Genomic DNA, 25,385 nt, shown 5'->3' with positions numbered 1-25,385 from the left:
AGAGAGAGAGAGAGAGAGAGAGAGAGAGAGAGAGAGAGAGAGAGAGACTGAAACATCAAGCTTACGAGAAACTCAAAGTTTTCAAAATTATAATTTTATCATTATAGCCTCTAATGTTTTTTTTTTCTTTAGGGAGGATGTCACCCCCCAGAAAATGTTGTTTTAGAAAGTCTAATCACTTAATTTTACTCAGTACTTTTACTTTTAATACTTAAGCACATTTTGTGTTAGAAATTTAATTTTGAAACGTAAATGTTGGATTTTTTAAGACTTTTACTCAAATAATATTCTTAAGAGAGACTTTAACTTTTACCAAAGTGATTTCATGGTAAGATACATGTATTTTTACTCAAGCATAATTTTGAGGTACCTTTATACCACTGCCTGTAATGTGTCCCATCACAGTATGAATGTGATTTAAGCACTGGTCTCTATAGAATGATCTGCTTTGTAGAGACATATAGTAGAGTGCTGTGTGAATGGGAAAATGAGGGCACAGATTATAAAGCACTTTGAGTATGATGGTGCAATAGAAAATTGCTGTATACAGTTCAGTCCATTTACCTTTACCCATAACAGAAGTTGTACAGGAAGGACTTAAATGCACAGAAAAATGATCAAARCTCTAAAAATTCTCCTCATAGCAGGTGGTGTTTAGAAATGCAGGCATGAGTTACACATGCCGTGAACGAACAGGGCTGAGCCGATGCCAGGCACAGAACCCCATCTGGTCTCCAAACTCAGACCCACCTTCCATCAGATACCAGAGCCAGGCTGGCGCCACAGTCTGCAGCTTGGCTCGACAAGACGAGCAGGCCAGCTCTTCCACACTTAGAGGTGTCTCTTGTATTTACAGCATCTTGAACTCGGCGCTTCCCAACACATAGCATTACATCACCAATACCAGTTCGGACCAGCTGCAAAGCTTAGGCTCAACACATGTAAACACTGTTTAACGTCTCATGAATTTGCACCTGCTTGACATCTAGTTTGGGCTGCTTTAGGAGTTCTAGGAGCAGGGAATGATGATGGATTCTCAGAATATTTGTCTTGGAGATTTGTAAAAGCACAGTTTGGTGTGTCATGACAGGCGGCGGCAGCTGCTGGACTATGGTATGCACTCTGGTGGTAGATGTGATGATGAAACCCAAATGACCCGATTTAACTGTGTACAACTGTCTCTAAAGGAGTCAGAGCAAGTATTCCTGTATAGATTTTCTTGGGACTTGATATAGGAGGCTTGAAGTCATCCAAAAAAAAAAAAAAAAAACACCCCTGGACCATTTTTTGCAAATGGGCGGAGGGTCTAAAATAAAATCAGCTGTCACTGTCTGCTTGTTGGACAGAGTTGAACACAGAGAACTGGAGCTGGTCTCCATCACTGACTGGGATTTGCTTTTGACTTGGAAAGACCCTGCAGACCRGGGGTGCAGTGGCCTCACAGTGGGATTTTACTTTCTGAACTGAATTTTTGTATTTTTCAGATTCACCGTTCCCTGGTAAGCTTTTTTAAAGAGATGGTTTTGTCTCAGATCGATTAAGTGTTGTGGAAATTTACAAAGATGAGGAAATTAGAGTTAAGTTTTCATGTTTCTGACTCAGAATACAGAGAAAATGTTCATCTGCCATGATGAGAATGAGTGCACTTCCATTCTTTAAAGGTATTTGGAGGCRAATTAAAAATCAAGGTGCTAAAATGCTAAATAAGGTGAACTTTTAGCTCAAGGAAAGACAATTTGATTTGTTAATCAGCTCCAAACAAAGGACATTAAACTATCAGACCTTCTAGCTGTCAGCCTAATCTGTTCAGTGCCAGGTCATGAAATGTAGAAATCAGGAAAAATAATGGAAAATTCAGTCTCTAGAAAAAGACCATCAGTAAAAGTTTTCTGGATGCGTTTGGAAAGTGAATCCCTGACCTCCCAGCTTTCCTCTAGATTTCGCAGAGAAACACGACCCATCACGGTAAAGTCTAAAATAGGCTTGATTTATTTTTGCAAGTGTGTGGCGCCGAGATAAATTCACTTTCTTGCTATTTGAGCTCTCACCCCGACTTGACATGCCATGTGATAGCCTGAGCCTGTTGACGGACTCAACTGAAATGTTTAGTTTCCACTTTTACGAAGTTTTTATGCTGAAGATTAAAAAAAGGAGATGAGATGCAGACACTTAAATTGCTTTGATTCACATTTCTTGACACAGACATCAAACTATACAAGGTTTTATCTAATTAGCTCAAAATCTGACATCTGCCAGCAAGAAAACAAACAACAAAACTATTTGATATAAACTTGCTAGAAGAAGCACAGTAATGAAGCATTGGCTTAATAAATTTGTGTGTTTATGATCTTTAGAAGGAATGATTTTGCATTTAGTTAAATAGCTTACAAAACTRAAATGCTTCATTGTGTCATCTGCAGCTTCAGGGGTTGGCTAAAATAATAYATATGTTTGGTCCTGTTGGCACATCACCAACCCTGGTGGTTTGCTGAATTTTCAGGACTTGTAAAATAATATTTTCTGATTAAATTTGCAAATGTCTGCCTTAATTAATTTTGCAAATGTATCCGGCCATTTTAATTTGTTGACTTTCATTAATGTTTTCTTTTTTATATAGTGTGAAATAAATTTATTTACAAGAAAGGTTTTGGCTACTTTCAGGCAAAACCATCTAAATGTAAATGYCATTTTCTCTTTTGCATCAGCATATTTCATGTTAACATTAACTGAGAAGTGAACGCTTAATATTCCAAGAATGGGTTTGCTGTGGATGTTAGCAGTTGGAGGAGGGAGAAGCTTTTGTTTTGCAGACAGCTGGAGAAAATTATGGCTAAGGTTAAATGGACAAAAAAAACACGATTACCTACTCTATAAAACGACACTCTTATTTAGATTAGAAATATGATCTATAAAGAGGACTTGTAATAAGTGTTTGCACAGCAATTTGAAAATATAACATCTCCATGACCTTCATAAAAACTCAAAATGATCCAAACCATAATGTCACATGTCTATAAAGCAACTGAAGAGTTCATTAATCTAGGAGGGTAATGAGGACCTCACTATATTAGACAAAACATTCACATCATTTGATTCCAAATGTTTTCACTCAGGAGGCATGCATCAAAAATCACTGTSCTGCATAGCAACGACTTTGACATTAGATAGTTGTTTACAACCCTTTTAATAAAATGTTTCTATCCTTGGAGTTACTGAATGTCAGGACACAGGAGTGCAACTGATTTAAATTAGATTTCAGATGAATATTGTGGCACTGCAGCAGCACCTTGTAAGCATTTCCTTGGCTYATATTTCATGATCTTTTAGATTTTCAAATTAAAACCTGTTGCATTTGTGTAGGAAGATTTTCAYTAAGAGCATTTCAAACCAGTCCTACATTTTTATTTTTCCACTAAAGTTTGACTGCAGTGATTTGATCCTCTTCGCTTTGGTGTGMAGCTAAGAGGCTCTTAAGATTTGAGTGGAACAAACAACCAAATGAAAAAAGAAAAAAAAGGAATATGTTGGAATAATAGCAGCGCTTTTCTCCAAATGTTGACTGTTTTGTGCCTCAGCTGCTGGCAGTAAAGGTTAAACCAGGGCTGGACATCCTTAAAGTTTGAAACCAGAGGAATCAGGATTCTCTCTGCAGACTCAGATCCCATCCCACGGGCTAACTGTGAGGCCATGTACCAGGCAGCTGTCTCCAAGCGAGCAGACAGCACCATCCCCAGCGGGGTACTTTGACTTCTGCATGCACGTGTGTTGCTTCAAACTCAAAAAGTAGCTGTTTGATAACCTAGACTTGCCAATTTGCTTGTTTTCTCACTTTAAAGTGACACAGATAAACTAAATTGCTAGCATCATTGTTTGAGTTGATGACAGTTTTGCAGCTATAAAAACTGGTCAGTTTATTGTACATTGTAAATAAATTAAATTAGCAAACTGACTAGTTTACCTTTTTTTTTAGAAATTTTTTTAAACTATTCCTACAGAGATCTGATACTAATGCACAAACTCAATAAATGTTTGTATGTGTCTTTGAACACAAAAAAACCAACATCTGAACTCAGGTCATGCAGAAGTGGAGGTRGATAACGATCTTTCCTACTTCATTAGGTCATGGATGAGTCAGAAGTCTGTTCCCTGCCTGGGGGACTTGCAAGTGTGCRAAAACGATTTGAAAGCCAGGAAACCGTATTGTCACAAAATGTAACTCAGTTTCATTTCCACCACAAAACACAGCAGGTACAATTTTCACAACAATAAGCTTTGTTAGGTTTAGACAAATAGCTTGAGAACCGTGGAAACGTTTTGTCAAGACCTGAGTTGGTTTCTGCTGGACTCTAACATTTGGCATTTCATTTATACTGCATGCATGGGAACTTTAGAAGGAAAAATACATTCCTTCATGTATTGCTAGTAAGCTTATTTGCTTTTCTTTTYGCACCTCTGCCAGAATGTGTAGGTAGCAGGCATAACGTGACATTTCCATCAGCTTSCATGAAGTCTCCAAGGCATTTTCACTTATCTTGTGGCTCATTTCTGCAGAAAGTTAACAAAGCAGCATAAAATAATTTGTATCTGTAATGTTGCAAAGGGACAGCATGACTGAACAGACTGGCACATTCTTTGTCATCTTGCCTCCATCTGTGATCAGTCATTTGAAAGTGCAATAAGCAATCTGTCCAAGCATCTCCTCTGCATGGTGTTTTCTGGTCGACTCATAAGCTTTGACTGGCACAGTAAATTGGGCTGGAGTCAGCACGCATTCGTGGGCATGAAAAGAGTGCAGAAGATGTGGTTGATTGAGTCATATGAGTAACATCCATGTGAGACGTATATATTTTTACCATGTTTGACTAACATCTTCTTTACCCTCACAGGAAATGTCAACATCAGAGGTGACAGTGTCAAGTGGCGGCAGGCAGGTCATCCCAGGCAGTCAGCAGCCACTCTTCCAAGAAACTATGGTATGCATATTTATTAAGCAAGCCTGTTATTGAAGGTGGGCACTCTCACTGGGCAGCGACCGCAACAAGTTGGAGAACAGCATTTGTGAGGGAGTCTCTAGCATATCTTGCAAATTTTGTCACTGTTTACTTGTTTGAGTCTGGTATGATGTGGGTGGATGTGAGCAATAAAACAATGTGTGCAGCCTAGAAAACAGTCTTGCACACCATGCACTAAAAAAKGCAATTTTCAAAAATTGGTCATGCAAAACACAACTCCATAGCTCAATGGCTACTTGGTTGCAAATACTCAGACTTCAGTGAAACRGCAACTGAAAATTGAGTCAAGTTTGAGTCACCAACTAGACTCTGATATTCATAATCCAGTGAGATTTAGACAAATATGCAAAGTATTTTTTATTACATAATCAGTCAGACTGATTAAACTGGGTTTATTAGTCTAGAATATTGAGATTAAAATGACATTTCATTGGGAAAAAAAGATTCAGGGACATAAATGGTTTTTGGAGTTTCATTTTCTGTTTAAAATGCACACAGGTAACATGCCGTGACAATAACTTGGCATCCAGTTATGAAAATCATCAAAATGAAACAGGTAGGAAGTTATTAAAAACCATCCCATGTTTTTGCTATTTTCTGTTTATTGTCAACACTAAGCTAATTTTAACTTATCTTTTGTGTTTGTGACTGTGCTTATTATTAGAAGAGGACTTTCCCAGATATACCACAAAAGAACTGAGAGATCACTTTGAAAGAACAATAGAGGAGGCTGCTTCACGCAAACCCATTAAGGTAATATCTTTATCATTTTTTATTATTATTTTTTATGTGACACTTTGGTTAGGTTCGAGAAGCAATATTACTTGATTAAGTTAAGGAAATATGAACACCTTTATCCATGAATATCACTTGTTTTAAAAGGATCAGTTCAAACTGTATGGAGTTTATGTGAGATTATGAGGAGTCAGCATCCTACCTGCAGTAGACAACAATTAGTGGGATCCCAGTAGCGTGGAATCAGAGAGAAATGATCACAATAGAGTTGAGTTGATGGCTAGTCAGCTTAAAGCATTTCCTAAGAAAATATTAAATGTTGGAAAGAAAACAATCTACCAAATATTTATAACAATTCATGTAAATGTTATTTTATTGGCATTTGTACTTCTTTATTTTGTTTCAGTTGCTTTGATCAAGTAAAAAAAAATCAAATAATTAGTTTACCATTACCACCCATGTTTTTGCAAAAACGTATTGCAATAGACCTTTCCAATAATTTCCAAACTTCAGTGTAAATAGGTAAAGAATAATATCAATAAAAAACATTTGTTGAAAAAAAGATGTTATAAATCTTTGTAAAATAGCTTTGCTCGAATATTCCATGATTATTTTTTCTGTTCCTCCAAACTGAGATTGTTCTAAGTGTTGTCTGCTGCAGGTAAGATATTGACAACTCAAAACTTCCCAAATAAGACTGACTTTAAAACATCTTAGATATCTTTTTAAACCCATTAAACTCCTACATATGATGGCATTCATTCTGTTAAAGTTTAAAAATCTCTGCGAGAGATTCAATTTAGCACCAACACTGAAAATTCACTGAACTACAACATATTTTTGAGCTATGCGGCTTAAAAGCCTTTAGATTTATAGCATTTGTAAATTATTGGTTTCTTTGCTGCTGGAAAGAGAGTAGAAGAAGTGAAACCACTTTTTTTGTAATCTGTTGATAGATGACATTTTGCTGTATTAACTTTCAGATTTAGTTGTTACAATAAAAGCCACACTTAACTCATGGATTTATAGCTTTGCCATAATTTACAGAGAAATGTATTTTTGTTCTTCACAAAGATTGGACACAACATCAGTCAGTCTAAGTGGTCCTCTAATGTGACCCAAAACAACATGACTGCTGTGGCGCACAAAGAAGTCCCTACTGAAGCTRCACAAGACACAGTCACAGTGATGGATTATGAAGACTTCCCACCCCCTCCAGCTGAGGATTCTGAGTATCTCCCACCCCCTCCTCCGGACCTGTTACAAATGCCATCAGACAGTGAAAATATCCTAGCAGGCCATTACTCACATGAGCCTCCGGAGCCAGTAAACCCATCCAAACAACCATTCAACAGAGAGGCTTACATCAAGCAGCAGAGTAAGTCTGAGCTGAAGCGTCTTTACAGACACATTCATCCTGAGGTGCGTAAGAATATTGAGAAAGAGTTCTACAGTGAATACAATGAAACTGTGAACAACCAGGTAGAGAGCCAACCATACACATATGAGGATGATGGCAGCAGTCCCGATGAGATGAACGAAGAGGAATATGAGGAATGGGAGGAGATTCTCCCCGGGGAGGTGCAAGCAATGCGTTGGATATTTGAAAATAAACCACTGGATGCCATTAAAGACGAAACTCCCGATGAGGACGAAGATGGCATGAAAATAATTGAACAAGAAATAATTGCTGGAAGGGACGTGGGACGCACAGCACGGATGTTTGAGACCAAGTCAATAGATGAGCTGGGTTCACTGAACACAGACTCAACAGAATCGAAAAACAAATTTAACAAATTTGACAAAGGTAATGTCCGTGCTGCGGCCTGGCTGTTTGAAACCCAAACTATGGACACTCTGAACAAAATGCACAAAGAGGAGGATCTAACAAAAGAGATTGTTTTTACTGAAGAGGATGGAAACGCTGCTATTTACATGATTGACAGTAAATTCATGGAAAGTCTTGGCCACACTGAAACCATCGATGAGAGCCACCTGCTGAGCCTACGATCAGTGTTAGAGGAAATTACAGAAGAATTTAAAACCATAACCAGCACTTTTGACACTCAGTTTAAATGTGTCATCATGGGCCAATCAAGCCAGATGCTAGAAATAAAGTCTGTGCGCAAAATTGAAACTGAATTAGAAAATTCTATTGCTTCACGTTGGCTATTTGATACCCAGCCTCTGGATATGACCAACGGAGAGGTCACTCCTTTGAAACTTGTGTGCAGCCTTTCCATGGAGGACTGCAGTAAAGGAGACTGGGGCAGGTGGCTGTTTGAGATAAAGACATTTAGCTCTCTGAGTGAGTGGAAAAGTTTACAAATGGAGAAGAAAGAAATTGTTGGAACTGATGTGCGTAAACACTGCTTAGTCTTTGAAACACAGCCAACAGATTCTCTAAAGGATGACTCCAATGCTAGACCCCAGTCTATTGAAGACATTATTGGGGGCAATGTTAGATCAGCAAGGGACTTTTTTGAAAGCAGCCCCCAAGTTGCCAGGAAGAATTACTCCGAGGTGGGAAAACTTAAAATGGCAGCAGTAAATGAAGATGTGAAAGGGGACGTGAGACACCAAAAGTGGCGCTTTGAAAGCCAACCTCTAGAACAAATAAGAGAGGACAAGAAAGAGGTCATTCGTACTGTAAATGTTGAAGACGACCTCACACAGGAGGATGGCACCAGCTGCAGAGCAGATGTTCGTAGGAACTGCTGGGTGTTTGAGACTCAGCCAATGGATACTTTAAAGGATGATTCGAATACCCACCCTTTGATAAAAGAAGACGTCATTGCAGGTAATGTGAGATCGGCCAGACAATACTTTGAAACAGTTCCAAGAGAAGACTTGAAGGAGCTGGCAGAGGTGGGCAAACTGAAAAAGGCTGTTGCACTTAATGAGGAGAAGGGTGATGTTAGACATCAGAAATGGAGATTTGAAAGCCAACCTCTGGAGGAAATTAGAGAGGAAAGGAAAGAAATTATTCGCACAATTGACCTGGAAGAAATAGATAAAGTAGATGTATCTAACTACAAACAAATCTTTGAGACCACTGAACTGAACACGGGTAAAGAATCTCAAACAATTCACATTGAGGGCATACCATCTGGCTCTGTTAAATCAAACAAGAACCTTTTTGAATCTTCAGCATTGTACGCCATGCAAGACAGCTCAGGGTATTTCCACGAGGTTAAAACAGTGCGCCGTGAAGAGGTTGTTAAAGGAGACGTAACAACTTACAAATGGATGTTTGAAACAAGACCAATTGATCAGTTTGATGAGAGCATTGAAAAATATCAAATTATTAAGGGCATTTCCAAACAAGAAGTTGAGTCCGGGGACGTTAAAACGGCAAAGTGGCTGTTTGAAACGCAACCTCTTGATGCCATCAAGTACTTCAGCAATATTGAAGATGAAGAAATGGTGGAAAAAAGTAAACATCTGGACGTTGTGAAGGGGGATGTGAAAACTTGCAAGTGGTTGTTTGAGACAAAACCAATGGACATCCTGTATGAAAGAGTGGCGCTAAAAGGTGAGAATGAGTCTGAGGAAATACAAAAGGGAGATGTCAAAACCTGCACGTGGCTGTTTGAGACGCAAGCGCTTGATGCTATTCGTGATGGAACAGAAACCGTTTTGAAAACGCGCACTTTAAACCAAGAGGAGATCAGAGGAAAAGATGTGAAAATGGCTTGTTTTCTCTTCGAGACAGAGAATCTGGAGGACCTCACTGGGGAGGAGGAAGGCTCTTATAAACGTGTTACAGAGATAGACATTTCATCTGGAGATGTGTCTAGGATAAAGTATATTTTTGAAAACCAAACATCTGAAATCATGTCTTCTACATCTGAGGAAGTGATGCAAAGGCTCAAGAGAGTTCAGACAGAAGACATACAAAAAGGAAACGTTGTAAACTGCAAATGGCTTTTTGAAAACCAATCTATTGATACCATACATGACAGCCAAGAGAAAGATTTGTGCAGCCGCACCGTGAGCGATGTACTAAGAGGAGACGTAGGAAAGGGTCGTTTTATTTTTGAGACATATTCATTAGATAAAATCCAAGAGGTTTCCTCTGAAACAGAAGGAATAAAAAGCCAAAAGATTGTCTGTGACGAGGATGAGAAGGGTGACGTGAGAAATTACACAATGCTGTTCGAAACACAGCCCCTTTATGCTATTCAGGACAAAGAAGGCCATTATCATGAGGTCACCACAGTCACAAGTGAAGAGGTAAAACAAGGAGATGTTGTTGGAACTCGATGGTTGTTTGAAACCAAGCCACTTGATGCTATTAAAGACACAGATGAAGTTTATTTAATAAAATCTGTAACACAGCAGGATGTGCAAAAAGGAGACGTCACATCTGCCAAGTGGAAATTTGAGACGCAACCTCTTGATATGATTGCTGATGAGAAGAAGTCTTTGGTAAAAACGGTGGAAGATATTCAAAGGGGCAATGTTCAAGTGAATAAGCAGCGTTTTGAGAATGACACCACGTCAGAGGCATTAGTTAGGACTGTTAATGTAAGTGAAATACAGAGGGGTGATGTCAGGACTGCTAAGTGGAAATTTGAAACGCAGTCTATTGACAAAATAAAAAGCATGAGTTCTGACAATCTAATTAAAGCAGTTAAAAGGGAAGATGTTGAAAAGGGAGATGTCAAAAATTCAGTCTGGCTTTTTGAGAAAACCCCCCTTGACCACATTAAAGAGACGGATACGGATGAGCATGAAACCGTCTTTCCAAAGGAGATTCCCAAAGCGGATGTAAAAACAACAACATGGCTCTTTGAAACTACACCATTTGATGCATTTAATGAGACTAAAATAGAAAAAACTGAAATACTGGGCAAAAGCGTCATGGGAACTCTTGAGGAACTTTACAGTCAGAAAATGGTGAAGTCAAAGGGAATATTAATTGAAGCTGATGAAATTGGCGATGTAAGGATGGCAAAATACCAACTAATGAATAAGCAGACTCCAGAGATCCAGCGAGAAGAAATCATCAGGGGAGATCTGCAGACTATAATGATGAACCTTCTGAACAGACAAGAAAATAAGGAGCGGCAAATAGTCATAGATTCAGATGAGAAGGGTAATATCAGCTCAACAGTGCAGCAACTATTCAGCCAAGAACGAGCTAGCAATATTGAAAAGGAGGAAATACTGCGTGGCGACATTCAAGAAGCCATTAACAGTCTGTTTGATGAGAGTGGAACAGCAAAACAGGGAATACTCATCCAGGAAGACGAAAAAGGAGACGTGCAGATGACAATTTATTCCCTCCTGCACAAACTTGAAAATGTTAATGTTGAAAATAAAGATATTGTTAAAGGGAATATAAAGAGTGCTCTTGAAAGACTTTCAAGCTCAGACAAAGCAGATCAAGCAGTGAAGATAAAGATTGATGATATGGAAAAAGGAAATGTCCATTTTTACTCTACATGCATTGAATCTGGGGCTCTCGACTATCTTAAACAGCTGCAATTAGACCCTGATGAGACGCTCCCTGACACAGCAAAGAAAGAGGAGATCATTGGGGGTGACATCAAAGGCACCAAATCCATCCTTACTCAGAATCAAATGCAAATTGAGCGCACGGTAGAGGATGTTATACCAGGAGATGTTCACAACACGCTGAAAGTGTTCATGTCTGAGCCAACTGTGTCACTAGAAAGAACCCAAAAGGAGGAGATAGTCAGAGGAGATTTACGGGCTGCTTTAAACTCATTGTCTGAATCAGTAAATCAGACAGTGGTTGTTGAGAAAGAGGAGGTGGTGAAAGGCAACATCCCAAAAGCTCTGCAGTGTTTGGAGAAGGCTCAGAGACACAGCAAAGAGGTCGAAAAGCCCGATATAATACCAGGAAACATCAAAGGGGCTCTGAGATCTCTTGAAAAATCAGCAACATCCAGAGTTGAAGCTGCTGTCGATGATTTAGTTCCCGGAGATGTGAAGGCCACAATGAAATCCTTGGAACGGGCAAAGCAAGAAATGAGGGAGCTTGAAAAGGAAGAGATTGTGAAAGGTGATATTCACACAGCAATGCAAAATCTACAAGATGCCTCCAGTGAAAAGAAAACACACCAACAGGAAATAGATGTTCAAGGAGATGTGAAAGGGACGATTCAGCTCTTTATGGAGCCTCCACCCTCACCGAGAATGCAACGGAGCTTAAGCTTCGAGGGGGATGTGAAAGGGGATGTCAAAATGTCGATAAAGTCATTATATGAAACACAGGAGCAGGGCCAGGTGGAAAAAGAAGAGGTGGTTAAGGGTGATGTTAAAGGCACCATTAAATCACTGCTGGAAACAGCACAGCGGGAAACTCCCAAAATCAGGCACGGTGCGTACAGAAGGGTTAGAGTGAAGCAGGGCCCTTCAGTGAAAAACCTAAAACCTGATGCACAGAGGAATGCACAAAAGATAAAAACTGCAAAACAGGTTGAAACATCCAAAGAAATTCACTCTTTCTCCAATGAAGCAGATGTTAAAGTAAAGGTGGAGAAGTCGACTGTGGTGGAGCACCGAACTATTACGCAAAACCACGGCATCAAAACTGTAAAAACAGAGTTCCGCAATCTCAAATCGAAGCCAAAGGGGATGATAAAACTGGGCAAAACCAGAGTAACAACTGATGATTATATGTTAAAGCCACTTGCACCAGAACCTGAGCTACCTCTGCCACCTCCACCAGTGGCAGACACTGACCTTCTCCCTCCATCTCCACCCAGTCCTCTTCCTCCCACCGCCGACACTGACACTGATCACCTTCCTCCCCCACCACCTCCACCACCTCTCCCGGAGGACCAGGACTACCTCCCACCTCCTCCAACCCAACGAGAACTGGAGAGCTTGCCAGCGCAGCCAACAAAGGCAAAACGAATGACAGTGAAGAAAGTTAAAGCTCCTGCGCTGCACCAAGTTCCGAAACTTGAATCCAAAGTGGAATTCAGTAAAACACACGTGCAGGCAACAACGGAGAAAAGGGTGGAAATAAGGCAAAACCAAATCAAAACTACTGAAACCATGAAAATAATGCCTCATGCAATCCCTCCTCCACCACCAGAGTCACTGGGGCCTCTGAAAAAAGTTTACATTGCTCCGATGAGGTTTACTCCACCACCCTCCCCTCCTCCTTCCATGAGAGGTAAAACCAGTAAATTCAACACACCGTTAATAAAAGCAGAAGAAAAATTCAGGAAGCTGAAAGAGGAAAACACTCCTCCAACCACTCCGTCTCCCACCTTCTTACACGAGTCTGTCAGCGCCGCTCTGGAAATGCTCTCCGCTAAAGAGCAGCCAGATTACAGCAGCTCAGAAATCCAACAGGAAAGAGATGAAAAGGCAGCAATAAGTGCTCATTCAGACTCTTTAGCATGTGATTCATCCAAGCAGGTTGTTGTCTCAAATAATACCCAAAATGAGAAAATCACTGCAGACTTTGCAACTTTAATTTCTACTAAGCAACAAATTGTAACAAACGAGATGTCTAATGTTGTCTCTGTGCAGAAGACTTCATCTGCCACAGCTGTTAAACAGTACACGSAAACAACAACAACAACACAGGGAGCTCTTACTTCTTCTTCAAAACAATCTGCTTCTTCTAGCCTCTCTGGTAAAATTCACACCTCAATCACTGATGTCGACAAAACAGAAAACATATCAGGACAAGCAAGGAAAGATTCTAAAAATCAGAAAACAAAAAGCTCCAACAAATCAGAAGACACGAAAGAGAACAGAACCACTACTCAAGAAGCGAAAGCTGAAACTGAGACAAAGCAGTTAGCCAACGACGTCTCCAGTCAGCCAATGCAAACAGACAACGTAGCTCCAAATACAAATGAGAAGACAGGCAAACAAAACCAAAAGATGAAAAAGAACAACAACAAACAAGAGAAGCAAGCAGGGATAAAAACGCCTGATGAGAGCGAGAAGCAGAGTGCGTCACAAGATTCGAAAGTGGTTCTGAAAGAAGCTGCAGAGACTAAGCAGGAGATAAGAAAATCTTCTTCATCTCTTCCTGCTGTATCAACTCCTGCAGGCAACACTGATATCCAACCGGAACCTCCAACTCCCGCAAAGAGGAAAAAGAAATCCAAGAAGTCTAAAGGGGCTGCACAGCAAGGTCAAGGTAAAGACATTCTCACAGAGTCAAAGACAGAATTGACAGAAATCAAATCTGAAATAACTCAATCAAAACAGGAAGCAACTGCTGTCAAAGAAATTCACAAAAGTATTAAAGAACAGAATATTCAAATCAAGGGAGACRTCATTGCCGCTGACAGCAAAGACGACCAGGATTGCCTGGAAAAAAAWATATTTCAAATACAAGAGAGGGGGTCTCAGAAGAAAGGAGTGACAGTTACTCAGCAGCGTGCCAAGGAACAAGCCAAAGAAAGCAGGAATGTCCCAATTACTGTGACAGTCAAGTCAGAACAAAATGAACTTGCAAAATCAACAACAGGGAGAACAAAGGAATCTCAGAGACAAGAGGTCCAAGTGTTAATCTCWCAAATCACAGAGATCCAAAGCACTTCAGAAAAGGCTCATTCTAAATCTGTGAAAAGTCTACTAAACTCACTGCCAGACTGGCTCCTAACTCCTGACAGGAAGCGTGAGCTGGAACAAAACACAGCCCAAAGTGATGCTCAAAAGAACAAAGAGATTCTTTCAAATGTAAGGAAACTTGCAGAAAATAAACTCATGCACCTGGCAGGGGAAACAATGGAGACACATGAACGTGAGCTAGGTTCAGAGAAATCGGCTTCTGGCCTTGCAGMCACAACCAGAATATCAAAGATCAGCATTGGTTCTTCCAAAACCGAAACCCAAAGTCAGAAAACGACTTCCCAGGAAAGCAAGAAGGAAGAAGTAACTTTGTGCAAATCTGTGGACTTTCGAGCTCCCTCGCCTTCACTCAGGATGCGCCCACCGTCCCCGACATTCATCACCATTGAGTCAATAAGAAGAACCGACTCCCCGCAGAGAGTGACTCCGTCGCCAACATTGCTGCACAGGCCACCAACGCCTCCAACGCCCCCGCCACGCAGGTGCGACACTCCAACATCACGCATTACCAGAATCACGCCGTCGCCCACGTTTGACAAGGCCGAAAATTTGGCTCGGCTTAAAGACACGACAGCAAAGCTCTCACGGGTCGTGACCCCTCCACCCCTGCTCGCCAGTCCAATCCCAGAGAAGAAATCAGAGAGAGTGGAGTCTCCTGCTACATTCCACCGGCAAATCAGAATCGACTCCCAGATAGCAGAGGCTTCTGAGATGCTAACTGGAACAAAMAAACCTACAGAGAGTTTGTACAAGGAAACTCAACAAACTGAAATGAATGAAAGTCAGGATTCAAATGTGAACAGCATCCTAAGCAGGTCTGAAACTCAAGCACCAACAGATGACAATGAGACAGATTTTGCAGAAGAATCCCATGATGATGAGCTATCCTCTGCATCTGTCAGAGAAAAGAGAGAGTTCTTCGAAGAAGTACAAAAAGCTGAAATGAAAAAGGTTTATATGCGTAAGGAGCCCRTCACAATAAGTGAACGCCTGGGCCCTGAGATGGAGGAGTGCGAGGCTGACAAAAGGAATAAAGAAAAAGATGAGCCTCTCAGGGCTGATGTGTCTGGTCTTGTAAACAAATTTGAATCCCCAGAAGAGAAACTTGCAGAATGCCTTCTCAGTGACACCGAGTGCACAGATTGTGATACAGAAAGAGCCAACATCTTAGAGCAGGAAATGCCAAGTTTTAACATTCAGGCTATTAAAAATGTTTTTGAACTGGGTGAGCCAATATCTTCAATCAGGGAGGAGAAAAGGGATCAGGAGGAGCTCGTGTCAAGTCTGAATGAAACAGCAGCAGGCACTTCAAAGCGGGAAAGCCCCCTAGAGACAAAGGGAGGCTCAAGGCAAAGCACCCCTCTGCCTTTTCAAAAAACAGAGGTAGAAACTGTTCCTGCACAACCGTCAGGCTTCTCAGAAGCTAAAACTGTCACAGAACATTTCTCGAATGTTGATGAATTTGGTAACAAGGTCACCGGGACATTGACGGCTGTCACTCAGCACTCTGAAAGCATCTCGAGCCAACAGACACCTTTTTCATATGCTGAAGCCGTTAAAAGAAAAGCTGCCAGACGAACGGAAACCTATGACGAAGACGCTACAGAAAGGTTACTGAGGAATTTTCATAAAACATGGACGGAGAGCGAGGCAGTTTTCAAGAATCTTGGCTACACCGTCTCCGAGGAAACAACATCACAAGTTGTGTCACATCAGATGGAGACTTTATCGGGTAAAGGTTTGTGGCATGAGAGAGAAGAAAATAAATGCATGGACTGTGGTTTCTGCAGTTCAAAGTAATTTCCAACCCTGACAGAGAGGCATGCAGGCTATAGCTTTACTAATTACTTATTTCTTAGGTCATTAATTGTGAATCAATGTGTAATAGGAGGTGAGTGATTTTTGCACGTCTCGTTTGTGCCACAGTGGACTGACCTTTGACAATTAGACCTTTAACATGATTTACATGTCGTATGTCATGGCATGTTGCTGCCACTTGGATTCAGTCTCAGGAATATGGTGCAATCTGAAGTGTGAGCTACACCTTAGGTAGTTGCTGCTCTGGTTGCTCTCATCTTCTATGGAGCAACAGAACTCATGATGGGCAGAATTCATATTTCTGGTAAAAAAAATAAACAAATGATGCATTAAACATATAAAAATTGTCCACTGAATCTGTCTTTTTTAGCAACTTATTATTATTGCTTTCAGAGATGTGACATTAGCAAATGATACAAGTTGTTTTAACAGCCACTTACAACGAACGATAGGAACTGAATCTCAGACAGTAAAGACACATTTGTAGTTTTTGTTTTTACTATTTGTAGTCCATTTGATTTTGGTTAAATACAGCCAGGCCTTACCTCAACCCATTTAATTCAAGCAYAAGCCAGTGATTTATGGTGCAGCTCTGGCAGCAACACAGAATATTACTTAATGAAATCTCGAGTTTTCCATTTTGGCTATTGATATACTGGTGTTTTAGTCTGATGTGATTATATTTGAAGCTATAAAAAGGAAATAATGCCCCTAAGAACATCTTACAAAATACAGCCATTGTGGTGATGTCACTTCCTAACAAAAMCTTTTACTTTTTATACATGGAATCTGACACTACAGTTAAAATACACATAAATTAATTTTCAAATGCACAATCTGTGATTAATTTAGCAGGATTTATTTTATCTTGTGTAGTTTCTTGATTGGCATTGTCTCCTGCACTTCACTTGTCATCATCAACCCATCATCAACTGTTTTTGTGTAGCACCTTTTTAATCAAAYGTTACAAAGTGCTTTACGTTTAGAAATCAATTAAAACAACATCATAAAAGACGCAACATGAAACACTCAATGTGTACCAAATCAGTTTAAATATGTACAAATGTAACACTAAATAAAACAATAATAAAAAGAAAACTTATGATTAAAAAAACACCAAGATGATCACTGCTAATCGACTGCCAGTCAACAAATAGTTGAACAAAATTAGGTTACAATTCAAGTAAMAGTTCTTTTCATGAAAAACTCCCCRAAGAAAGCTCAAGAAATAAAAGCCTAATTTGCCATACTCTTCAAAATAAACAATAAAAAATTTGACTATATTTTGAAGAACATAAAGCCATTTAATGTACACTTCTAACAGGACAATTATAATTTGGGAGTTTGGGACAKTTGTTTAGTTTTGCATGTTTGATTGAAAAATAAAAACCCTGTGAAAGTAATTCCACAAAAAAAAACTGAAGAAGTGAGATTTTGATTAAACATGTATTTTCAAGTGACAGTAAACTGCTACCTTCCATTTTTAACCAGAGTCCAGTTTGCTGCATGAAGTGGCACCCCAAAATGCTAATCACAGCTCATGAGATCATTTTCAATAAATAAATAAATAAATAAATAAATAAATAAATAAATAAATAAATAAATAAAACAAGTGATTTGCATTTTATCTCTTTGTGAAACAGACCCGAGTTCCGAATTCAGAACTTTGCACGGTTTGCCGGAGGAGAGCTTATCCAATGGATGCTCTGATAGTGGACAGAAAAAAGTACCATAAATCCTGTTTCTGCTGTGAGCACTGCAACAATAAATTAAGGTAAAAGTTTCGGTTTCATCAAGAGGCCCATTTTGCTTCTTTTATATGACATTTTTAATCTTTATTTGTTTATTTTATGCTTTATTTTATTTCTCATGTTATTTACTTGTTTGCTTATTGTTTTATTTTTGCAGCCTGGGAAACTATGTCTCACTTCATGGACATTTATACTGCCTACCCCATTACAGACAACTCCTCAAATCCACAGGGAACCACAGTAACGGTCTTGGACAGAAGCCTCCCTCAGGAAGTGGTGGATCTATCCTTTCAGATGAGACCCTTGAACGCCGATATTCCATGAGCAGCMTATATTCACTAGACAAACCCCACAGAGGTGAAATTGAAATGACAAAAACATTTAATGAGAGCAAACCCCACAGTAACAAAATATCCGTCGTTTGGCCCCCGCAGAGCGATTCACCAAAGAAAGCCTTTAAAATCGAGGAAGAAATTCAGCTAACAAAACCACAGTGGCCCCCTTCAGACAGTTCCCCTTCATCTCCTAAACACCAGCACAGAAAGGCTGTTCCCAGAAGTGTCCTTTGAAATATAACCTCTCCTGTACAGAGTATAGTTAAATACATTCTATAAAACAAAGATTTTTTTGGTAAAGTAAGAAAGAACTGTCCTGAAACAAGAAAGTGATCAGCTGAAGGTCATGCAGTTAAGTGGTTAAAAAAGGAATGTGAATGTAAGAATAGGAAAGGAAACTGTATATATTTGTAAATTGCAAGAAACAGAAGGTTGTGACTGTAAAGTGTAAAGTGCAGGTAGATAAAGTGTAAAAAAAGTGAGCATAAACTTGAAACAGTGTGTCTGTGCAGCAGTGTGGCTTATCCAGTGTGTCATTTTCCCATTTCACTTTGTTTTTTCTCTGATATTTAATATTTGACACGACAAGAAAAGTGTTACTGCTTCTCCATCGACTGTCATTCATTTTAAAAGTGGTATTTGTCAGAGGAGCTCTTATTAATTGCTGTTCATGAACCTTGAATCTAAAATCTAAATTTGCGAATTGCTCGTGGATGTCATATTGTTATTTTACATGAATGGTAATCAGTTTAATTAAAATTTTCCATTTTTTATTTATGCATACTAGATTTAAAAAAAAAACAGCCTGTCTGTTGGGTTTTTGTATCATTTCTGTCAGGACTACTTTTTCAACAAAACACTTGTTTTAGCACCTGGTGTGCAAACGAAAATTGTCTTGGAAAAATTTTATTTATGGTTTTGAAAGTATATATTATACATGAGTAAATTGGTGAAAGTCATGTTTGTTTTAGACATTTGTATCCTATTTTTCAACGAGAAATATTTTGCAATAATAAGATGTTATTTTTTTTTTTAGATTAGACGTCATTCTGTACCTTCCTTTGTACAGGACAGTTTCTGATCATGTCATCCTGTTGGGCTGGTTCACCTATTATGTTGCTTATCTTGGAGCAATAAAAATGTGAAACATTATCCATTTCTTTGTTTCTCTACATATTTATTATTTGTCAGGGCTAAAGTGAGATAATAATCGGAAATTCAATTAACCACCTTTTGACGATAGGAGAAGCAGATGATATAGATGTTATATCATAAAAATAGGTTTAATTTTCCCAAACAGCTACATTTTACACACAGACCTAAGGTGTATGCTAACATTTTCTTCTTATCCTATTTGTAGTTTATTTGTAAATGAAAGTCCTGCACCAAAAGTGACCAACACATAAGTCGGTGGTTCGAGTCTTTCATCCTGGAAAATAAAACAAATGGATAATGATCTGTGAATACCTGGACTGGATCCAATGAAAACGTCAAAATATTGTAAAGTCAGTAGCAATGAAAAGGCTTCTTTTTCTATTGTTCTGTAATGTTGATGGTGTTTATTAAACTTTTTTTTGGAAAGTAACAAATTGGATGATCCACACCTTGATCATCTTCTTGCAGAAGTACAGCTCCTGCAACACATGTGCTTGCATCAACTTCCTATTTAAATGGAACACAGCAAAGTTTTAGCTGACTCAAAGCGGGAGACCAAACAAACAGTTCTAGTGGGCTAGCAAGCTTTGTAAGTGGACTTACAACATCTAAAATGTGTTTTTATTTAATTTTTTTAATATAATTCACAAATTCATGGATCTATAAATCAATAATGGCTTGAATCTTCGTAAAAAAGTTACAAATGTTGCACTAAAGTCATGCTGTGGCAAGTTATATTCAAATAAAGAAACCTTGTTCACATAATATGTTATTTTTCAATTAGTGAAAAGCACTATTAGCTTATCTAAGTGAGAGTACCACACATTAACCCACTGGTCTTAATACACACTTTGTCATACATAATTCAAGTTTGTTTATTTATTTATTTATTTATTTATTTATTATTTTTGATTAGTTCAAAAGGCTACCAATTACATCTGGTTTGGATATTTTCATGTCAGGGACAAAAAAATTGTAATAAATGGGTTAAAGAGTGAGCAGTAAAAGACAGTGTACAAAAGGTTGTTCGTTTATTTAATTGGCCGTATTACTGTAAGCTTTTGTGTGTGTTTCTTTCCTGTGCTTTTATTTCTTGTTCTCTTTCTAGTGTTTCATTATTCCCTATGTCAGTTTTGTTTCTCCTGTCTCTTCCTTGGCCCCGCCCATGCTCACCTGTTCCTCCTTTCTCTCCCCAGGTGTTCCCCATTGTCAACTGATTAATGTTCTTTTATACACTCCTTGTCTCCATTTCACTGTTGGTTCATTGTGCTTTTCACAGCCAACAAAAGCTAGCTATAAGCTAAAATTAGCAACAAAAAGCTAGGCTAAATGTAGTAAAATGCTAGCTATATCTAAAGTTGCATAACATGATAAAAAGTGAGTAGCAGATATCAGAAAAAATGGTTTGAAGGAATTGAAAAGTTCTCAGCGCATTTCTATAGGGGGAAATGTAAACAAAGTTAAATATTTCAAAATGTATAAATGTTACAAAAAACAACAACAAAAGTCATCCTGAAAAAAAAAACATTTTTGATATAGCAGAAATAATGATCAGAATTGCTGGATCAGCATTCACATTGTAAATTCCTCAGCAGACGTGTAAAGCTTAAAATGATGACCTCATCTTAAAATGCTTTCTTATTTTGACTCAGGTAAACAAACTCACACACCCCAAGTTCCTCCCAGCTCACAGACGGGGGTTCACACTCACTCAAGCTGTTATCTGCAGCAGGAAAGTGTTGACTGGAAACAGTTTGCACGAGTTCTCCCACAGCGTCAGTCTACCTTGCTGCTGCGCGCAGCCCTCGCTTTCTCCTCTCTCTCACCGCGGATTGGTCAGGAATTTATCGGATTTCGCGCTGATTGGTCGGCTCCTCCCCGTCAGCCTCATTGCATTATCGTCACGCTTCGCTTCCCCCCCGCCCCACCCCCCTCCTCCCTCTCTCTCCCATCCACCAATCACCCCACCTCCAGTCGAGAGCAGCAGCAGTGCTTTGGGATGCTGAGGCAAAGCAGAACCACGCGCGCGAGTGGGATGGAGACACGGACGGAGTGAGGTAGGAGAACCTGATTTTTTTTTTCAGCCGAAATGGCGAGGCAGAGCCTCTGATTCAGGTCCTGTGGAATGCAGAGTCATGTGATGGCTCTACTTTTTTTTTTAAATGTCTGCAGTCAGTGGATTCATTCATCATCATCAGCGTCCTTGCCTCTGTGCGCTCATCCGAGGAATGTTCGGGCGTCTCCTCGTATTGTGGTGCTTTGATCTCGGGAGAGGTGCGTTCGAGGTTATGTCCATCTGGGCTTTTTTTTTTTTTTTTTTTTTTTTTTGAGTTGATGCAGCTACTTAGACGCAATCCTCCCTTGAGCACACACTGATCTCTGTCCTATTTGGCAAAGCTGTCACCTCTGCGCTCCCTGTTGGAAATGCGCTAATTGTCCAGCTGGGCGATGAGCCTAAAGAGCTGAAATAGGTTTAACGCTCAAACTTTGAACAGCTGTATTTGGACTGAAATCCATTTTTTTTGTGCTTCTCTGAATCCATGTAAGACTTGTGTCAACTTTAACTTTTCCCCCCTCCTTATAAAAACATTTATTTTGTTTTCCATTGAATCACTCCAATCAGGTTGGGTCATAGTTTGAAGAGATTTCTTGCGAAGAGTTGTTATAGAAACAAAGATACGCATTTAGTCTTCAGTATTTTTACAAAAAATAAAATAGGGAAGGAAAGAAAGAGGTTTTGCTGTTGTGTCGGTTTCTAAAAGGTGTGGAAGCTTTAGCATGCAGGTGGTTTTCAAGAAAATTTCTTTGTAATCAGATTTGCACCTGACTTGCAGATGCAACTGTGTATATTTAGAAAATTTAGAACACATTTTTTTTTATTTTGATTTCCATCTTGTCTTTATTTATTTATTTATTTATTTATTTATTTATTTATTAGATTATGAGCGTGGCTCTGAGCTGCCTGTCCATACAGTTTAGAACATTAGCACTAATCCTGGTCCTGGTTCAACCTTGTTATATTTTGTATTGATGTCCATCTGCCAAAACATTAGAAACATTTTTGTGTGTTGATGGATTTTCTCTTTGTTTTTTTTGTTGTTTTTTTTTGCCTCTGAACCTTACACGGCTAGAACAGTGACTCCACGCCTGTGTCTGTGTGCTCACTATGACGGCTCTCRCTAATCACTTTTCTGCAACGTAAAGTCTGAGGAGTGTAAAACCTTAATCCGCGGTTTAAAGTGTATCTTTGCTTAGTCAGTGCTGCCTTTCTTGTGGCATGGAGCTTACAATTTACTCATAATAACACAGGTATTCAGAGTATTTTGAATTAAACCTAATTCAGAATACAAATTGGTTAGAATTAAGAAGATACTAGACCAAGAAAATCTGCCATTTTGACTCAGTTGTATTTAAAAAGTAATTTTATTTGGCATATCTACATTTAAAAACAATACTATTCACACACTTACATTGCTTTCCATCAAACTGAACTATTTGTAGATTCTAAAATGAAAGCCTTTAACATCAACATCTGCCACAAGGAGATTATATATACAACACAAAATCACAATATTTGCGATGGAAAAGAAAAATTAAAGAAAAATGTTACTGACAATAATAATAACAAACATGCACACATAGAGAAGAGTTGACAGGGAGGTTAGGCGAGGTGTCTCCCAGCAGCTTAAGAATACAGCCGCACAGCTAAGAAGTGGTTTAGGGTCACCTAAGCAAATCCTTACTACAACCTTTTTTTTTTTTGTCTAGCTCTTAGAGAGGGTGTTCACTTCCTGGAACGAGAAGCTGGTTCCACAAGAGAGCTGGCAGCTTCTATTCAGCTATTAAACACAAACATGAAGTTTGAGAACAAAGTGCACTGTTATGGTAAAGTAAAAGGTTTTTTATTTGCTTTAATAGAAAGCCATTAATGCAGAGCTAAAAGTGGAGAAACATTAACAAGCACCTGTGCATGATTAAGTTGCTGAGGAGAGATTTTCTAGTCAGTTACTCTGGTATTTCTTTAGTAATTTGTATTTGTCATGATTAAAACTGGCCATGTTGCCATCGTGTTGTACTTTATAATTCTCTGCTTAAATGTGCACTCAAGGCTTAATAGTGGTTTTACCCTTGAGATTTATTTTAATTTATATGATGTATGGATATTCTGTTAGTAGCAGTCATGGTTTCTGATTTTATTAGGCGATGCTCAGTTTTAGACTCTGCTATAAAACTGCTGATAGCTGCAAGAAGTTTATGCCTCTTGGTCCATGTGTCTTTATTCAAAACACATTRAAATGTTGTAAAGACTCAGTTGTCCTCAATCACGTTTTAATTATTAACACTTTTACCCTGCCATGGTCACTTGTGACACAAAAAGTCATGATGTCATACTTCAAGTTGAACATTGTCAACAAACAGATTAATAAACTCATGCATGTCTTTAAGTTCTAATTCCTTTTAGAAAACAGATGTAATGTTTTTATTTTATTTAAATTCCCTAGATCATATAAACAAAAAGCAGAAAACAATTTTGATTTGACACCGAGTGAGGGCAGCGTTATCAGTGATCAGACGTGCTGCGTGCTTGTTTTATTGATTATCAGACAGCTGCCTGATGAAGCACAGTCGAGCACACAGTCAGCACAAGTTGTGATGTTTGTTTTACTTGTTCATTTACTTGTTTTTTTTTTTGCCAGAAAAAAAAAAATAAAATAAATTCTTTTTTTTAATTGGAAGAATATACTGTGAGGGAAAAAAATGACCTTAAATTTAAGTACAATTGAAGAAAAAAGTGAATGATTTTTTTTACCCCCTCATTGAAATCATTGTCTGTTTGACTTCGGTTTTGCCCTTGGTTTCACTTGCTGTTTGATTTATTTTAGGCAATATGACTGGTTACATTTTCAAGTTGGTCATGGTGAGAAAAKGATTGTGGGCAGGTTTACAATGCACCAGTGTAATGAACAATGACACTTARACTGGTTTGAATAAAGTGACACACAAGAATACATTTCGCAGCAATTTGCGACTCTGGGATTCTAAACAAAATAAAAATAATGACCTGCTCTCAGAGAGAAAATGGAGAGACATGGCGGAGAAGAGTGGTGGAGAAAAATGTTGAATGAATGTCAAACATTTACAGAAAAATAATTAATATAGTGGATGAAAGAAAGAAAGACAGGGAGACTTCTAACATACTGCAAAATGAAAAATAAATTGTTTAAACTAATTTTGCTTTGATTGAAATATCATAAAAAAACAACAGCCCTGTATTGTTTTCATGGTTGGTTACTCTAAACCACATTATTTATTTTATTCTATTTCTGAACATTTATGACATGTAGCATTCATTTGTCATCTTCAGTAATGTCTCTGCATCCAACTGCARTTTCTTTTCATCACGCTGATCCTCCCACACTTCTGCTGCAATTAGTTTTTGCTTTTCATTGTGATAATTAAACTTTAGTACAGCCATTGGTTTTTCWGCCATTATGGAGATTTATGGTTATGGATGAGGATATGAAAATTTGAAAAGCATTTATGCGGATTACTCTTTGCCTTTAAAGGCTTTTGTTTTGGACACTGATTGCTGAAATATGATAGAAGTTGTGTTTTTAGTTTTGCTTTTGGTACAACTTTACATTAAGGATACTTTTCTAAATGTGGTTTCTGGTAGTTACAAATTTGGAAATGGCTTAAAATGTATCATTAAACCTTTATAAATCAATTAATAGATGCTATACATTAAGGCAGACATAACATTCAAATACATGCAGTTTTTGACTGGTTGCTTACAAAGTTTTTTTCTAGTCAGTTTATTTGTTTTATATAGTGGGGCTTTTAATTATTTATCAAGAGTTTACACCTTTATAGCTGCCATTATTATTTATTTATAAAGTTCATAAGGATACCAGTGATGCTTGATATAATAAATTCAAATTCAACTTTCATGTTTCTAACACACACACACCCACACACACACACACACACACACACACACA

The 25,385-nt window shown here is 38.6% G+C and overlaps 2 protein-coding genes and 1 long non-coding RNA gene across 5 annotated transcripts in view; 2 read left to right on the top strand and 1 right to left on the bottom strand.

Annotated features, from left to right (window-relative positions):
* The first annotated feature begins 1,335 nt into the window (after nucleotides 1-1,335).
* On the top strand, nucleotides 1,336-19,380 carry xirp2b (xin actin binding repeat containing 2b). The gene is made up of 9 exons (XM_014001482.1): nucleotides 1,336-1,499; nucleotides 3,576-3,738; nucleotides 4,120-4,248; nucleotides 4,887-4,973; nucleotides 5,511-5,568; nucleotides 5,677-5,765; nucleotides 6,822-16,056; nucleotides 17,786-17,916; nucleotides 18,051-19,380. The coding sequence occupies exons 2-8, from the start codon at nucleotides 3,688-3,690 to the stop codon at nucleotides 17,875-17,877; spliced, it is 9,741 nt and encodes a 3,246-aa protein (XP_013856936.1). The 5' UTR covers nucleotides 1,336-1,499; nucleotides 3,576-3,687; the 3' UTR covers nucleotides 17,878-17,916; nucleotides 18,051-19,380.
* On the bottom strand, nucleotides 19,214-20,106 carry LOC106512934 (uncharacterized). Its single transcript, XR_001309740.1, has 2 exons — nucleotides 19,833-20,106; nucleotides 19,214-19,657 (listed from the first exon to the last, which is right to left on the bottom strand). It is a non-coding gene; the product is annotated as an uncharacterized LOC106512934 (long non-coding RNA).
* A 1,248-nt stretch (nucleotides 20,107-21,354) lies between these two features.
* b3galt1b (UDP-Gal:betaGlcNAc beta 1,3-galactosyltransferase, polypeptide 1b) overlaps nucleotides 21,355-25,385 on the top strand; it is a 35,831-nt gene continuing 31,800 nt past the window's right edge. Inside the window, exons 1-2 of one of the 3 annotated variants that reach the window (XM_014001479.1) lie at nucleotides 21,355-21,440; nucleotides 21,556-21,657. The gene's annotated coding sequence lies outside the window, so the exon portion shown is untranslated. Of the gene's footprint in view, nucleotides 21,441-21,555; nucleotides 21,658-23,247; nucleotides 23,269-25,385 lie in introns of those variants that run through there. The other 2 variants (XM_014001480.1, XM_014001481.1) reach the window with 2 other exon arrangements.

This window comes from Austrofundulus limnaeus, unplaced genomic scaffold, assembly GCF_001266775.1.
Source record: "Austrofundulus limnaeus strain Quisiro unplaced genomic scaffold, Austrofundulus_limnaeus-1.0 Scaffold9, whole genome shotgun sequence".
In the NCBI taxonomy this organism is placed as follows: domain Eukaryota; kingdom Metazoa; phylum Chordata; class Actinopteri; order Cyprinodontiformes; family Rivulidae; genus Austrofundulus; species Austrofundulus limnaeus.
The sequence above is the reverse complement of the archived record's forward strand: the minus strand, read 5'-3'. Positions and strand labels throughout refer to the sequence as shown.